The sequence below is a fragment of the Neolamprologus multifasciatus genome, chromosome 10 (assembly GCF_963576455.1).
Source record: "Neolamprologus multifasciatus chromosome 10, fNeoMul1.2, whole genome shotgun sequence".
Lineage (NCBI taxonomy): Eukaryota > Metazoa > Chordata > Actinopteri > Cichliformes > Cichlidae > Neolamprologus > Neolamprologus multifasciatus.
In genome coordinates, this window is record NC_140448.1 from 14,878,473 (window position 1) to 14,895,536 (window position 17,064).

Below are 17,064 nucleotides of genomic sequence, written 5' to 3' on the forward strand. Positions count from 1 at the left end.
TTGAACCAAAAGCTCAGAAGAAAATCAGACTGCATGGCTGACTGAAGAAACAGCTGCTGGCTTGAAGAATATTTCAAAGTAACAATCAATGCTGTGGATTATGCTTGTTGGCTTTAAATTAAAGAGTATTTTCTTTCTTGTCTGGGCTGAGGACCAGCCTGAATCATTTATTAAAATTATTAAAATAACAGTTTAGCTGCTTGTTATTAGATGGTGCTCTCAACCCAGACCTGGTCACTTATTGACCCTCAATTAAAGATGGAAATTATCTCAGGAAATGTTTTTCAAGTTATGTACCGCAGATGATAGTTTTGTGTTTGTGTGTGACAGATTATCAGCGAGACTGCCGCAGCGCGAAAGTTCAATATTCTCCTCAGCGTTAGACGTGTGTTCCACTGGAAGGTATGTTAACTTTGAGGTTTCTCTACTTTTTAAGCTGCCACATCTTTGCACACAAAAACTCCCCTTTACTGACTTTGTCTTTAAATCATTTTTGGTTTTCTTAGGGACGCTAAAGCTCTTTACTCCTGTGAAGCAGAACACAGCCATGAACTCAGTTTTCCACAGGGGGCGCTGTTCTCAAATGGTAAGATTAAATCCGCTGAGGGAGCACTGGCTCTGTTTACTACTAGTATAACAATGATATCGGTACCTGGATAACATGTGGGAATCTGCTCCACGGGCCAGCTGATATATAGATGTTTTTGTGTTTTCTCGAGTATGCATACACTGTGATGTCATTTCATGCAACAAATCAGTTAGGCGAGACTGGGTAAGGCCTAGTTTAAGGTTCATTTATGTGTCTCTTCACCTACACATAGAGGAGGATTATGGCAGGGGTGTTGAACTCCAGGCCTCGAGGGCCGGTGTCCTGCAGGTTTTAGATATCACCCTAGGTCAACACACCTGAATCAAGTGATCAGTTCATTACTAGGCTTCTGGAGAACTTCAAGACACATTGAGGAGATAATTTAGCCATTTAAATCAGCTGTGTTGGATCAAGGAAACATCTAAAACCTGCAGGACACCGGCCCTCGAGGCCTGGAGTTCGACACCTGTGGATTATGGGAATCCAACCAACAGGTTGATAAGGCTGTGTTTAGGTCGAAAGCTAAGCAGTTATGTTTGACAGGTACAAGAAGACTGGTTGAAAGACTTGCACGTTATTTAAAAAAGCCTGAACAACATTAGCCTCAAGCTTCTTTATACTGCCATCAAATGGCAGCAGGCAGCTTTAACATGTACAGCTACAAAGCTCTGCATAGCGGCTAGGAACACTGACTTATTACTAAACTTGCCTCTTAAAGGCTCCTGTTCCATTGGCGAGCTAACATCACTGCTTCTACCTGAAGCTTCTGTTAGACTTGTTTCTTTGTTCTTGCTCATCTCTACACAAACTGAATCTCAGTATCAGGTGTTCAGGGGTGTTTGAAGCTGTGTTTTGTTCATTCATAAAACTAGCTCAGACAATTGACCTACATTACAGCATTGTAGCTCATTGAACGTTAATTACATATCTTTGCTGTTTTGTGAGTATTAAAAAGCATTACTCATTGTTCATTGTTGAAAGGTTCATTAGAAACGTCATAATCTGGACTAAAATTTAGCATGACGGTCACTGGATCTGGGTAAAGTTTGTGCCATCCTAACATAACAGCAGTTCTTCAGCTTGAGTTGTAGGTTGTAGAGAGCAAGGTTATGGGTGTCTGTGTAAGTCATCATATGAAATGTAGTGGTTTACAAGGGTCTTTGTCTCAACTTGCTGAGTTTAACTGAGCTGTTTGTGTCTGCAGTGTGCCCGTCTGTGGAACCAGGATGGCTTCAAGCAACATACAATGGCAGAACAGGCCTGGTACCTGAAAACTACATCATGTACATGTGATGTTCCTGATCATGTCACCACATCACTGAAACATGGATTTTACTTGGACTTTGCTGATCTCCAGTGCATAAAGTTCTGCTTTGTGCTGCTGATTAAAGATTTAATATATTTATCATGTAACTGTGACTCTTATCACTGACTACTGTGGCAGGATATGAACAATATGTATACTGTATGTAACCATGTTATGCTTTATTAACCATCTTATCATACAGTAGATGGTAATATTTGACTTGTCTGATTGTTTCTCCTAATCGCCATTATCAGCTCCTTTTTTGAGGATGCTACCTTTAGATTAAATGTGTCAAATAGGTACATGGAAACAGTGTTTTTCTATCAGTTTTGGTAATTTATATGTTTAATTAAAACTATGTTAAGATTAGAAATGAAGTGTTCACTCCACTGTGCCTTAAAACTATATGAACTGCTGGTCTGAATCCTGCCAAAACATCTTTTTTCCTGCTGGCTCTGTCAGTTTGCTGTTTTAATAAATACTTTTGCTAAAAAAATAAGGTTTTATTTGTAGATTGATGTGAGACTTATTATTACAATGCATGTTTCTTATTTTGCATTTTCAGTTTACCAGGTTTTGATTATATACTACTTTTAATAACTATTGTCTCGATAGCTTTAAGTATATTTTTAATAAATGTGTAGGAAATAAGAAATGTAAATTATATCGACACAAAAGGAAACTTGTGTATCTGCAACACTGTGCAAAAGTCTTGAGCCATCCTTCAGTTCTTTATATTTTCCTGGGAAAAATAGGAATCGGTTTGATGAGATGTGTGCAAACTTGCATGTAAACATTGAGTCATTGGCAAAAGCAGAGTTTGTACTAATAAGCTTGAAAGTTAATATTTGGTACGGACACCTTTATTCTTCAGCATGGCCTGAACTCTTGTATTCTTCAGGAATAGAAGACTGCTTAAATATCCAAAGCTTGTCTTCGGATGTTGCTGCCTTTTGTTCCATTCTCTGTCAAGATGATCCCACACTAGTTCAATAATGCACCATCACTGATAGTCTTCCATTGTGTGTGTTTTTATTCAAGTAGGATTTTTCTGCATTTCTAGTGTGTTTGTCATGTCATTCTAATCTAGTCAGATGCTTTCCAGATGGTACTGCATTGTGGATCAAATGATGATGATGACCTTTCTGTGTTCATGTTTCAGTCAGTGCTGACAAGATCTCGAACACCTATGGCTGAAATGCATCAGAAACCATGACAGAGTATCAACCATGTGCACAGATGGCTGTAGACACTCAATGGTGTGCCCCTCTCCTGATATCCTCAAACATAGTGAATCAAAAACTTCAAATTTGAATTCATCACTTCATAAGACCTGTTCCCGCTGATTTTCCGTTCAGTTCTTGTGCAACTTGGCATAACTCAGCCTTTTCTCCCCCATTTCCCATCCTTAAGAATGGCTTCTTGACAGCCACCCTTACACTGAGACCATTTTCTTATACTTCATTGAACAGTAATAGATTGACTGAAAGGCCAGATGGATCTCTCAGGTCCTATCAGGTCTTTGCTGATTTTTTTTTTCATTTGTGCTGTAGATAATTTTATAGATCTGCCACTTCTTCTTTTGACCCTCACCTGTCCGGTTTCCTGCCCATTGGAGATTTTGAGGTTATACTGCACACCATGCCAAGATATCCCAGTTCTTTTACCAATATATCTTTTAGGAATCACATTGTTGGTGCAAAAGTACCATTTCATGCCTGTCAAACTGTGTTATCGTTGGCTTTTTTGTAGATTGGATTAAGGAAAAATATTGGCTGCTACTAACAAAATGCCTAAATGTACAATTTAAATTTATTCTTTGCCATGTTGAATTAGATTTATAACTCATAGATCAGGGTTAAATGGCATGGAAATGGTCAGGTACAAGGACTGGACTGAAAAATTAGTGAAATGAAATGAAAAACTTTGAAAGAGCTTCAGAAAGCTGGAGAACTATTGATTAAGACCACCTTAAAAATTACAATAAGGTCTGACCACCTGGAAGCAAAATATGAAGAACTGATAGGCAGTGAGTTTTGGACAGTACTGTGTGTGTGTGTGTGTGTGTGTGTGTGTGTGTGTGTGTGGGCAGATAAGTATAGAATATTTAAATTGAGTCTGTACTTTACAAAAAAATGTGTATCACACTGTCGGTCACATACATTCGATCTTTTATATTTAATGTTTATATTCACATACGTGCATTGTTGTTTATCGTTAGTAATGTTGTGTCACTATGTATACAGCATCTTTTGACAATGAATAGGCACTTAATCTTTGCGCTCTTCACTTATGACAGACATTACTACGATGAAGGCGTACTGATCTCTCCCAGCCTCTTCAGCAGCCCATCGAGCGTCTCCAGGTTTTGTGCTTTTTCTTCTAGCAGCTCATATCGCAAACTGGAAATGTCCTGCTTGATTTCTTTCAGCTCTCCTGGATTTAAAAAAAAAAAAAAGATGCAAAGCTATCAAAGAAAATGTTGATGCCAGCATGGGAGGACAAATGGTGCTCTTTATTATTTTACCTTCAGTGATTTCATCGCTCTCTCTGTCTGCTTGTGCTTTGATGATGTACCGCTTTATTAGCCGCTTCATGATCTTCTGTAACCAGTAAAGGAAAAGGGGTTCGAATTATGAACAAAATGTTCTGTGCAAAAATAACACATTAAAACAAGTAATAAAATTATGTTTTAAAACATAGTGAAATACATAAACACGTGCCTGATATCTGGTTCGGCTGGTAGAAGCACCATATCCTGAGTTTTTGCTTACTCCAAGCTGGAAAATTGAGCTCAAATTAGCTGAACAGAATTGTGACATTTCTGTGGTGTGGCAGTAATACCACTGGGAGGTGCTAAGGCTCTGCCACTAACGCTGAACTATCATGTTACCTTTCAAGCTGCGTAAGGATAAATATTGGATATATTAGGGAATTAATCGCCATACTGTGTGGTACCTGGTTGAGTTGTGTCTCATTTTTCTCCTTGCTGTGTCCTTCAACTAAATGCAGGAGCAAGGACTTGATGCCTGTGGCCAGTCCGAGCATAGATTTTGGGCTGGGGACTAGGTTGAAGGGCACAGGGAGTGTCCTTCCCTCCTCAAAGTAGGAGAACCAAAGTTTTGCACGAGCAAACTTCCACTCGACGTCAGCATCATCCTAAAAAAATTTAAAAATCATGAGGAAAACGGGGAAATGTATCAGGGAAGGGAAATATACATGTTTGACAGGACAGAGGGGGAAAAGCCTGTGGTGCATTACAACCACCAGTTGGTATGAAGTGTGGACCAGCCACTCCCTTATTCACAAGGGGTCTCCACATATTGACATAGCAGATTCTAACAACAGTCCTTCCTCACACAACTCCAAATGGATTTATGTCTCCTCCCAAAGTTAAAACCAAGGATCTCTTGCTTGTTAAGCAAACATGTCAATTACTATGGAGCCACTTGCCCTCAAAGAAAAAAAAAGAAGGAAAACTCAAATCCTAACTCAGGTTAATACTACCTCTGACAAAGTAATAAAATATGTTCAACAGTTTCGTCTTCTCCACAATAATCACGTTTCCCTATATAGGCTCGCCTTTTTATAAACAATGTGTCAGCAAACATACCCGCATGGGCACACAGTGGGTAGGTATGGGTGAAGTGTGGACCTGGGTAAGCAGTGAGCAGGGCAAATTCACTATGGGTTACCCACAGAAAACACCTATGGGTTAGCCCAGGGGGTAAAACTAATGTGGGGCCTTAATGGGCTAACCCATAGGTGTTTTAGTGAGGGTTTTCTATGGGTAAGCCCACTATATGAAAATCCTCACAGGAATCCAAAAGGAAAAAATTACTATGGGCTCTACATTAGATGCATCCACTGTGGGGCACCCACAGAATTACTTCTTGGGAGGGCAAAGGGGTATAACTGCTATGGGCCCCTCGAGGGCTAGCCTACATGGGGCTCACATAGGTTTTCTGTGGGCAACCCACAGCGGGCTTACAGAAAACTCTTATAGAGACTCCAAGGCCAACACTGCTGTCAGCCCTGTGTGGGCTCACCTAATTGGGGCTCAGATGGGATAAGTGGGGGTTTACCAAGTCCACACAGCAGGACACTTTACCCACAGGTGGGTCTATACAGGCATATTTGCTGGGTAAAGGAAAAGACCCTGATTTAATTTAGTTGTATTCACTTTCTGTGACACAAATAAATAAAAGTAGTTTTCTTTCCTTTATATCTTAATTTAAATGACATTATTTCTCTTTATGAATGTGTGTGTGCTTGGGTGAATGAACCTTGTAGTGAATCTTTGTTAGAGTTAGTGCTATATAAGTACCAGTTCAACGTGCGCTACATGTGGGGCTGCTTTTTCAGCCCATGCTTCATATTTTCAAGCATACATCTGGGGCACAGAATGATTTACCGTCTTAATGACCTACCTCAATCTCCTGGAAGGAACTATTAATCATGGCAATGAGCATGTTGAGCAGCACTATCACCATGGTAACATTGTAAACTCCGTACAGGACGTAACCAGTGTTCTCGATGAATTTGTGTCCGTTGTTGATCACTACGGATCTGACCTCAGACAGTCCAAATATAGCCCAGAACAATGTCTTGAAGCTCTCCTCCAGGCTGGACGGACGCACAGACGAATAAAGGGACAGAGGGAGAACAGAGGGAAGTTATTTTTGAATTCAAACCAGCTGTACACCATCAACGTCAGAGATACTCTTTTAGTAAATCAACAGAAGGACAAAATGTTTTTTGGAGTTAAAATTACAGAATAATTCAGAATAGTTTTGACATTATTGCACAAACATGCAAGTTTAGCATGAATTTATTTGGCACAATGAATCTGATTTTGAGGCAACATGTCATATTTTTATAATACTCTATTATGACTGTGTAAAAGTTTAGCTGTAACTATTTGTGCTAATGGGTCCCAAGATAAATGCAAGATTCTTTTCATTACTGCCACATAATTTTGCTCTTTGTTTTGAAATCCAAGATACTTTAACTTTTTCTGGACTCAAAACTTCTTCAGCTGTGGGGAGAACAAATCCCCCCTGGGTGCACTGATGATAAGTTTTTTCCACACTATAACCACAACCAGTGATAAGGGTCCCAAGGGCTTAGTTTTAAATGGTGACAAGCCACAAAAACGTTGGGGCTTCTTTTAACTGTAATAACCACAGAATGAGTGGGTCTACCAAAGAAACAGCTCTCAGATCTTGGATAAGAATAGTTAGAAAGGAGCAGGATATAAAATATCTGTGAACCCTTGTGGTGATATCCTTGGTTTGGATTGGTAATCCATTGTTGATCAAGAATTGAATCAAGATTCATGATGAATTCGCAAGTTGAAGAAAAAAATAAATAGATAAAAAAAAAAAATTCAGATGTTCACTGGTATTGACTTACGTTGTGAAGGCATCATTTTGTTTTGCACCCAGGTAGTAAGAGTACAGGTTGAACATGCCGATCATGAACGCCAGAAAGACCAAGATGAAAATGACCATGAACTTAAAAATGTCCTTTACTGTCCTTCCCAAAGAGATTTGCAGGGGACCGAAGCTTTCATTGGCTGGGAGGATATAAGCAATCCGAGAGAAGCTCAGCACCACTGCGACCGCGTACAGGCCCTCTGATACCAACTGGGGATCTGACGCCACCCACTCGATACGAGCTACAAAAAAACACAAGCATAAGTCAGAAAATCACCTTTGATTAAAGCTTTCAATTATTATTTTAAGGCAGACTAAAGATTGTTTTGATAAATGAGCACAAGCCGGGCACTAAAAATGCTATTTAACAAAGGATGTGTTAGCCACGCTGCTTAATTTCATCTTGTTCTCTTTAAAGTGAAGGAAAAAACAAAAGTTAATTTGCCAATAAGCACAGGAAAATCTAGGGCGACAGTGATACTTTTTACTTTTTACATCTACAGACTGACAGCTACAACAGACACAACATTAAAGCCATGAACAAGTGAAGTGAATCTTTTCCTTATAAATCAATCTTCAGCTCTGAAACCTTGGGTTCTGGCATTTCTGCCGATTTTACTTTGATGCTTGCAACCTGCCTGAAAGTTGTTTCCAGCCAATCACATCACCTCATGGCAGTGTCCCCCAGCAGGAAAGAAACATGTGTCTTTTGTTCTGTTTCAATTCAATCTTATGTATACAGTGCCAAATTACAACAAAAGTTACTTCAAGGTGCTTAATATTGTAAAGTAAAGGCTCTACTATAACACAGACTGTCCTGTAAAGACTCTCCCCTCACCCCCAATCGGTCATGGCGCATGGCTACCCCTCCCTGCTAGAGGTTTCTTCCTGTTAGAAAGGAGTCTTTACTTCCCACTGTCACCAAGTACTTGTTTATAGGGGGTTGTCTGGTTGTTGGGGGTTCTTTTCAAGTGATTTGCTGCTGTATAAATCAAGCACATCATGGTATTTGAATTAGTTCATGTGATGTGTGAAAATGTGAAACTGCTCACCCATAGTGAAGTAGCGTATCTCCTTAGGCAGTGTGACATTAATCAACGTTGTGTAGTTTGCGTACACAGAGGTCTGTGCTAAGTTAGCGTGTCTCAGAGCAGAGAAGCGGCAGCTAAAGGAAGCCAGGAAGATGGCGAGCATCCCAAAATCCAAGAAGTTCCACGGCTCAACCAGGTACTCCCCTGGTCCTTGACTCCAGATCTCCTTTACCTCTGCCCAAATCATACCTGCAGCAGAAGCACAAGAAGACAAATGACATGATTCGGTAGATGTTTATTTGTTTTTTTAATTGTTTGCTTTTTTATCATCTATCATCATCTTATGCTCACCTATGACCCATGAGATGATAAGGATCTCCATCCAAGTGAAGGGTGTTGTAGTCATGCGGTAGAGCAGCAGAGGGTCAGAGCTGCCCGGGAGCTGATGGTGTGTCATGTTTGGCAGCAGGGTGGTGCCTGCAAAGCGGTCAGCAGCATTCAGGATGAGAAGACCCAGGAAAATTGTAAAGGATGAGGCATGAGCCACAAACTTCATGAAGGGGCTACGCATCACTTTTCCCACCTGAGAATGAGAGATGGAATAACGGAAGGGTGAGAGGAAAGCTTGTACTGTGAATGATCTTTATGGATGTAAATATTACTTACTCTGGTGCATGGGGCAATCCAGTAAGCCACAGCCAGTCCAGGCAGTCCTATAGCCACGGCCAGCACCACCAGCAGTTTGATGGCAGTGGTTTGTTGTCTCAGGCCAGGCAGGTTCTCATACCAGATACTCAGCAGCTGCTGCTGGCAGTTAGGATGAGCCACAAACTGAAAGGCACAGATGAAAGAAGTAGGACAGAAGAGTTAAGGAGAAGGAAACGGGAAAATAAAGGCTACTGGAAACTTAAGGTAGAATCCTTAAAGTGTGGTTCTATTTTTATTTATTTGAAACAGAGAAAAGCAGAAATCCATTACACCTGAGAGCTGAAATTAGAGCAGATTTATTTTTGTTTGTATTGATCTGAACATTTAATTGATTTACGAAGAGTAATTTTCTGGCATTTTACAAACTGATTAATGATTTAAGCCACACAAATTGGCTTCTAAAACGATTACATCAGACAGCTGCAATTAGAAATGAAGACAGATGAGTTCAGACTCAGCTCAACGTGACTAAGTGCTACAAATATCTTTATATTAAAAACACTTGTCAACAGCATTTTGATGTTTCACACTATAAATTCCATTTTTCATTTCTATTTTTTTTTTTAATTGATCTTAAAATTAGGCATTGTTTCCCAGCATCCATAGCTGTTGTTGTTGTTGTTGTTTTTCTCACCTTTGGATATTTGTCTGATTTTAAAAGTTTGTTACCCTCATGCAGTAATGTTACTGACAGTCCAACTCATATAGAATTTTTGAGACGGACACCATTACTGATATTTGGTGATTTAAAAATCTGATATATTAGCCGATATTCTTTTTCTTTCAGGCACACTAGAAAAAAAAATCCCCAAAATTTGTTGTGTGTAGTTACTTTTTACTAAGATAGTATAACAAAGCAGTTTAAAAATAAACTTGTTTTATTGTCACATGACTCGTTTACACTCTGCCCAACTCTGCTCAGCTGGTTGTTCTGAACACTTTTCCAACACGGAGATGCAGAGCGCCTTCTAGTGGAAAAATTATGTAATAACCTTCGCAACACAGTTGAGCGATGTTTCTTCGTTCTGTTCTTTAGTTTTCATTTATCAACCTAAAAATGGAAATTATTTGCCAATACTGATATATTGGCAAAAAACTGTTATCGGCCAACATATCAGTTTGGCTCAATGTCGTATGCTCAAGCAGGATCCACAACTGGAATGACAATGACAGTTTTTAGTGGGATATCAATCTAAATGGGTTATGCTGCTCCCATAGCACAGATAAATGTTTGCAATACTTCTAACTTGCTCAGAAAACCCATGTTTTATCCTGCCACTGTGTCATTGTCTGTTTGAGAACACACTGACCTTTTTGAGCTCGTATTTGATGGCTAATTTGAGCCGTGTGAGGGAGGGGCGACCTGGTACATCATAGCTATCGTCCGAGTCAGTTTCTCCATTTAATATGGCCTCAACTTCTTCCGTGCTGCGACACAGGTCCAGAAGGCCCACCACGTAGTCCTTGCACTGGCTCGAAAGGCGGGAGTAGTCATTCTAGAAACATGACGCAGGAAACGTGCATCAGGAGTGAAACATTTGAGATGATTTGGTAAGATGCTAGCAACATGCAAGTAAATGCAAAAGGCAGTTTTTAAATGATGTTTTCATTTATTGAGAGCAAAAAGCTATCCACACTTGCCCCTAAACCTAATAACTGTTTGTGCTATTTCTAGTAGCAAAAACAGCAATCATGCATTTCTGAAAGCTAACAGTGAGTCTTTCACAACGCTGTGGAGGAATTTTTAGCCTACTCTTCCATGCAGTATTGTTGTCATTCAGCCACATTGGAGGGTGTTTGAGCCTGAACAGTCTGTTTACAATGATGTCAAAGCATCTCAGTCTAGTCAAAGTCAAAGTCTGAGACCAGACTCCATGTCATTGCTGCTTAACCTGAGTGCTCTTGAGCTTCAGGGAATGAACGGACATTCGCCTTCAGGATTTCCTGTTAGAGAGCAGAATTCATGAATATATCAAGTCAACAGCAAGTCATCCAGGTCTTGAAGCAACAAAGCAGCCTCCGACCATCACACTGCATCACCACCACCGTGTTTGGCTGTTGTCATGTTCTTGTTATGGAATGCTTTGCTAGTTTTATGCCACATGTAACAGGATACAAAGCTTCTAAAAAGTTCAACTTCTGTCTCATCAGCCCACAGAATATTTCCCACAAGCCTTTGTGTTCTTCCAAGTGCGACAAATATGGAAACGAATAAGAAATCGGGAAGGGGGCAAATGCTTTTCACAGCATGAACATCAAGAAAAAAATGTGTAAGCTGTATTTGGACATCTCTGCTCAGGCATCCTGTTGTTTATTTATTATACAGTACCCACAGCATACTTTGGTACTCTGAGCCCAGCAATAATTACAGCTGTTGTTTATGTGTCAAACCAAAAATCTGAACAGCGACCACAGGATCTAGACCCTCGTCTGTTCTTCTCTTAAGGTTCATAAAATGTTCATGGGTATGTTTTTTTTTGTGTACAGCAGTGATAACAGACAGTGCACATTAGTTCTGCCGGACTTTTGTTCGCATTTTTGTTCTTGTCGTTGTATTTGTACCTTAAATTCTTTCTCAATATTAGCTAGCATGGCCAGTTCATTGCTGAGCTCCAGTGCTGCCAGCACTGGATCCTCATTAGACAAGGAGAGGTAAGCAGGACTGGCGAGTCCTCTGTAGGCATTGATCCTCGATCGGGAGTGGCTGAAGGAATCAAACTGCTGCTGGTAGTTGCACGAGTCACAGCCACAGAAGTAGTCATGAGGCGGATCGATGCGAGCCCCTTTACTTAGCAGGGTGTAAACAATTTCATATTCCTGACAGTGCGCAGCCAGTATCACTGGAGTCACGTCATGAGAAAACCTGCAGAAATTTACACACAGAGGAAAAATGCAGACAGTACGCAGTATCAGCATTCGCCTTAGCTTCGTTTCTGCAAACGAGGTTTAAGTTTCAACATTTTTATGAATGTTATGAATTTGAACTTTTCTGCAAACTAACTGAAAAAAAGCAGCAAAAAAAAAAAAAAAAATCAGCAGCTGGAGTAGTCAGTGCATCCATCATAGTTACATTGCGTCACCAAGCATGAACATTTCCATTTATACCTCACTACCCCCCTAGCTTCTTCTTGTCTCGTATGAGACTATGACAGTTGTGGAACATATTTAACTGCTTTCTTGTTCAGAGATGGATTAGATATAATATCTCCCATCAGCACACATGAAGCTACTGCCAGAACTAGCTTAGCTTAGCACAAAGACTGTAAACAGGAAAATGATTTGCTGCTAAATCCATCTGCCAAGACTTCTAAACTTAGTTTCTTTAATGCAAACAAACTTAGTTGCCAGTGAAAAAAAAGCTGCATGTAGCTGCATGATGAAAGCAAAAACGAGCCTTGAAGCCAAATATTAAGGAGAGATCTGCATGTCAGGAACTTGTTTTTATAAAACACAAGTTTTGCTATTTTATTTATTGAAGCTTTAATTTGCAAACTTCACACAACAGCTTTATGAAGCAGAAATAGCAAAAGAAAGAGCCTGCTGCTGCTGATAAGCCACACCTTGCTCATAACATGCTCATCCCCCACCCCACTTCCTTCTTGGTCTCTCCCAGAACTTTTAAATAGTGTTTGGACCGCATAAATACACTACCCACACTTCTCTTAACCACACAAATACCGGTTACATTTGTGGCTAATACTGTCTCTTTATCTTACAGCATCTGCCCATCATAAACTGAGTAGCTGCTCAAGTGTCTGAAAGACAGAATCACACAAACCATTGAGGTGTTTAATGAATACTCAATACATACCTAAAAAAGTCTCATGTTTATGCATGTTCCAAATGTTTTCCTACAGTGCAAATGTGCCTAATAAAGTGTCCACTATTACCTTAAACAAATATACAAATGTAAGTAATGAAACACCTCTTCCTCACACATACCTTGTCCCGTCCTCATCATAAGCATAGAAGTCATCCAACATGTCTGCCTGAACGGGGCTTGCTGTTAGACGACGGGCGTCTCTAAATGAAGGGTGGCCCAGCAAAGTCTCTGTGATGCGAACATAACCTTTACCTAAAACAAAAACGGAGCAAACTTGTTGGTGGTACAACTTCTATTTACACTGCTGTTGCTAAAATTGCTGAATCTTAACAATAACTCCAAAATAGCATTTGGTAGTTTGCTGGAGTTTGTGATCATTATTGCAGTTTTTGGGCTGGTTTAAAGTATTTTAACCATTACTGAAGTAGTTGTTAAATTTCCTAATCATTTGTTAGCATAATAGCTCAGAATGTTAAATGTATATTTTCCTTCCAATGCCTGCAGTGCATAATAGATTTTGATAAGGACCGCCGTTATCCCACAGGCCATACTTGGAGAACCCCTGATGTAGGCTATCTACTCAGGTTGGTCACAGTTTTTCAATACTACATCGCCTGTATTTCTTTTTTAAAATGATGACTTACTAAAGAAAAAAACATACATCCTCAGCCTTCCTGAACAATGGAACCAACTTTTAATATTGTCTTTTTTTAAAGCATCAGTCTTTTAAATCTTGTAACTGCTAACAGAAGAGGCTAAAAGTCTAGTCTTTTGTACTCGTGCTAAATTAGCATGTTAGCAACTTAGCTAGACAGGATTTTGCAAAAGCCAAAGTTTAGTCATCTTGGGCAGTAGTTCTCCAGGATTTCTCAGGGTCTTTCAAAGGTTTTTCTTTAGGCATTGGCTTCTTCCAGACCTGAGAGACGCATCTGAACCTTCAGCTGATCCATTTACTGTTCACTGGCCTCATTGGAAGGCTGGCTGTCAAGAAGACCTTCTTAAAGAAGGAAAACAGGAAAACTGAGGTTTGCCAAATTTCCCAATAAGTGGACTGAAAATCTGTAGCAACAGCTCATATTGAGCACTGAATCCAAATATGAACATTCTGGTTCAAATCATCATTATTATGTATGAAGGAGGTCAGCAGAGACGTACAACAGTAGGTACAGCTGGTGGAGAGTCTTTAAAGGTTTCAGGCATCATAGACAGTGGTGTTGAAGATGTTGTTAAAACTGATGAAATTACGAACACAGAAAAGTAAACTCAGATTTTGATCCGTCATGCAATACCAGATGAAAAGCATCAGATTGTCAGTGGCTTCATTATTCAGCATGACAGTCATCCCAAACACACTGCCAATGATCAGTAAAAGCATACCTGTATAGAAAAACACACACTTGCATATTATCAGTGATGGATTGGCCTCCCCAGAGCTCGGACATCAGCATTATTTAAGCAGTGTGAGATCTTGACAGAGAACAGAAGGCAGCCAACATCCAAAGTAAAACTTTGAATTTCCTTCAACAGACCAGAGAATGAAGCTACAAGAGCTGAAACTATGTTAAAGAATAAAGGTGGTGATATCAAACGTGATTTTAAAGTTTGTTAGATTTGCACTCTTTTTGCTTTATTCACTACATTCCCATTGTCCTAGCAAAATATAAAGAAATAAGTAAAATGTAAAAATGTAGTCATCAACAATCTTTCTGGTATTTCACCAGAAATGGTCCAAGTCTGGCCCGTTTGAGCAGAAAAATGCCAATGCAACTGTGGTAACATTTTTGCAGGCGGTGAGTGGCTGCAGGATGTATGAGAAACTTGACTCAGAGGCTGTGGTACAGAGGGGTTAACAGAACTGAGGCAATTAATCATTATTATTAAGCAATGTCACTGGACCCATAAAGAGACACGGCTATGTAAGGACACAGATTAACGGATAAACTGTTACATAACTGTGGTTCCATCCAGTCAGGCAATGTGTTGTGTCTGACATCTTTGGAACTTTTGAGTGATATAGAGATTTCGCCATATTATGTGTTTTTGGCCATACACAAATAATCAGGTCTTACTGATGGCTAAAAGGAGAGCGTCGCCCACTCTGGCCAAGTCTGCCCTCCCCAGCAGCAGCTCTGTCACCTCCAGATGTTCGTTGGCCACTGCCAGCTGCAGTGCATTTTGGCCCATGTAGTCAACAGCGTTGACGTTCAAGTTGGGTACATGCAGCAGCATACGCCGCACCTCTGGTATGTTCCCGTATTCAGCTGCTTCCAGGAAACGCTGCTCAACCTCTGACAGGCTGACTGAGGGAGCTGAGAACATGTAGGCAGGTCCACGGAGAGCCTGGCGTCGTTTAGCAGCAGTGAGACGAGCCATAAGCTGTCGCTCAGAGTTACTATGGCTGCCAGAAACAGAAAAAACACTCGATGTATGGTCCACACATGAATTTACACACAATGTAGTTCTCGACCAGAACGGTGCAGGTGTGCTATCCACACAAGTAATGAGAGAGAGACCCACACACCCGTGAGAGAGCACTGAATCACAGTTAGCCTCATTCATATACTTGCCTACCATAATCTGCAATTAGTAGATGTAAGTTAACTTTGACCTGGAGAACAGATGAAATAGTATCAAGTTACAACATTTTCCTGGTTCTGTATTTCTTTCTTAATACTCTTTAAGATGTATTATCTAACATTCTGTTCTGCTACATCATATGAGGTTTGTTTATGCCATGATGGCTTACAAGGTTTGCACATAAAAACGAAGTACTCAGTGCATCAAAACGACCAAAAGGATTCCCAAGCAGGCATCAGTGTGTGACGAGAGGAGCATAAGAAGAGGTTGAGAAATCCTGTAGCACTGAGCACTGAGGCTAATGTAAATAACGAGGCTGGAAATGCCAAAAAATGATTTACATTATAAGTATTATATTACTCATAAGTTAAATTCTGTTTACTAATGGATCATGGGTTCTGAAGTACACTCTCTAATGTACATCAGTCTCCCTCCCTCCATCCCAGAGTGCTGACCTAGAGTTAAACCCAATGAGCACCTGTGGCTGTTTTGCTGGTTGCAAGTTAAAGAATGCAAACTGAAGAACATTGTGCTTGCAATATTTAGTGAAAATTACCATCAGGCATCCAAATACGTTTTATCTTCTCCTTCAAACTTTTTAAAATCTGTCAGTCTTATCCATGATTTTAACAAAAAGATGCAGAGGATGAGCATATATGCCTGCTACACCTCTGGCAGACTTACCCAAGGCATCGTCCGGAGCAACACGTTTCCTCTCCAAAATCATCGTACATGAGCAGGTTATCACGGCTCCTGGCTCTGGGGCTGTCGCTGTAACCTGCAGTCCGGCTGGCATGATGAACTGCAAGCGGTCTGTGGTTCATCCTGGAGGTGATCGACAGCAGAGGCTGTGCTCTCGTTTCATGTGAAAGACTAATCAAGTGCCTGTGGCACGTCTCTCTCTCTCCGTCTCTCTGTTGCCCTCCCCCTCTGGTTTTTTCTGTGTTCTTGAGAAAGAATGCATCCTTCTGGGTCCCACAACACTTTTCCTTACGTGACGCATTGAACTTTACAGATGTGGGAGGAAGCTCAGAGTTGCGACTGAACAGGCTCAGAGTTACTACTGATGGAGGGTCATATTTGTCTCAGCGGTTTCACCAAGTCCTTCATCTCTTTCTTTGATATTACTCAGTATTAGTTGTGGCAATAAAGGCGGATTTGTTAAAAAAAAATAAATATGAAATTTCATCAATGAAATATTCTCATGATATAATGTCTTACCAATAGTTGTAATTTTTAACTTGTAAGATGCTATTTTAAACTGCATTGTTTAGAGTACGTGTTGAGATTTTTAGTGTGTGTGTGTGTGTGTGTACATGCGTGCAGAAGTGACTGATGGCTGATGAACAGCAGATGAGATTCCTCAGGGTTTAAATTCCCTGTAGACTTTGCTTCCTGTGTGCTCCCACTCTCAGCTGATCCTGGTCCAGTGTGGGAAAACTCTGTACCCAATCACATGTGTTCATGTGTTTACAACTGTCCAGCTTTTAGTAGCTCTTTGCAACAATATTGTGATCATCTTCTGCTTTATTGTCCCATAATTCTTTTATTTGTTTTGTTGCTACCTATGTCAGCTGAGAGCACTTTTTGTC

General features: G+C 40.3%; 2 protein-coding genes across 3 annotated transcripts in view; one reads left to right on the forward strand and one right to left on the reverse strand.

Moving 5' to 3' along the window:
- The window catches only part of arhgap42a (Rho GTPase activating protein 42a), a 17,545-nt gene extending 15,614 nt beyond the window's left edge, over positions 1 to 1,931 (forward strand). The window contains exons 22-24 of the mRNA XM_085174695.1: positions 331 to 402; positions 507 to 586; positions 1,794 to 1,931. Coding sequence (XP_085030821.1) covers positions 331 to 402; positions 507 to 586; positions 1,794 to 1,882 — 241 coding nt within the window. The 3' untranslated portion in view covers positions 1,883 to 1,931. The remainder of the gene's footprint in view (positions 1 to 330; positions 403 to 506; positions 587 to 1,793) is intronic.
- Positions 123 to 16,538, reverse strand: trpc6a (transient receptor potential cation channel, subfamily C, member 6a). 2 transcript variants are annotated; one of them, XM_085174699.1, is made up of 14 exons: positions 16,157 to 16,538; positions 14,965 to 15,293; positions 13,015 to 13,147; positions 11,635 to 11,935; positions 10,383 to 10,568; positions 9,031 to 9,195; positions 8,716 to 8,947; positions 8,386 to 8,613; positions 7,311 to 7,575; positions 6,326 to 6,521; positions 4,854 to 5,054; positions 4,619 to 4,675; positions 4,423 to 4,498; positions 123 to 4,331 (listed from the first exon to the last, which is right to left on the reverse strand). In XM_085174699.1, the coding sequence occupies exons 1-14, from the start codon at positions 16,294 to 16,296 to the stop codon at positions 4,201 to 4,203; spliced, it is 2,640 nt and encodes an 879-aa protein (XP_085030825.1). In that variant the 5' UTR covers positions 16,297 to 16,538; the 3' UTR covers positions 123 to 4,200. The 2 variants fall into 2 exon arrangements, with proteins under 2 accessions (XP_085030825.1, XP_085030824.1); XM_085174698.1 differs by lacking the exon at positions 16,157 to 16,538 and having other exon boundaries at positions 14,965 to 16,149.
- Between the last annotated feature and the right edge of the window lie 526 nt (positions 16,539 to 17,064).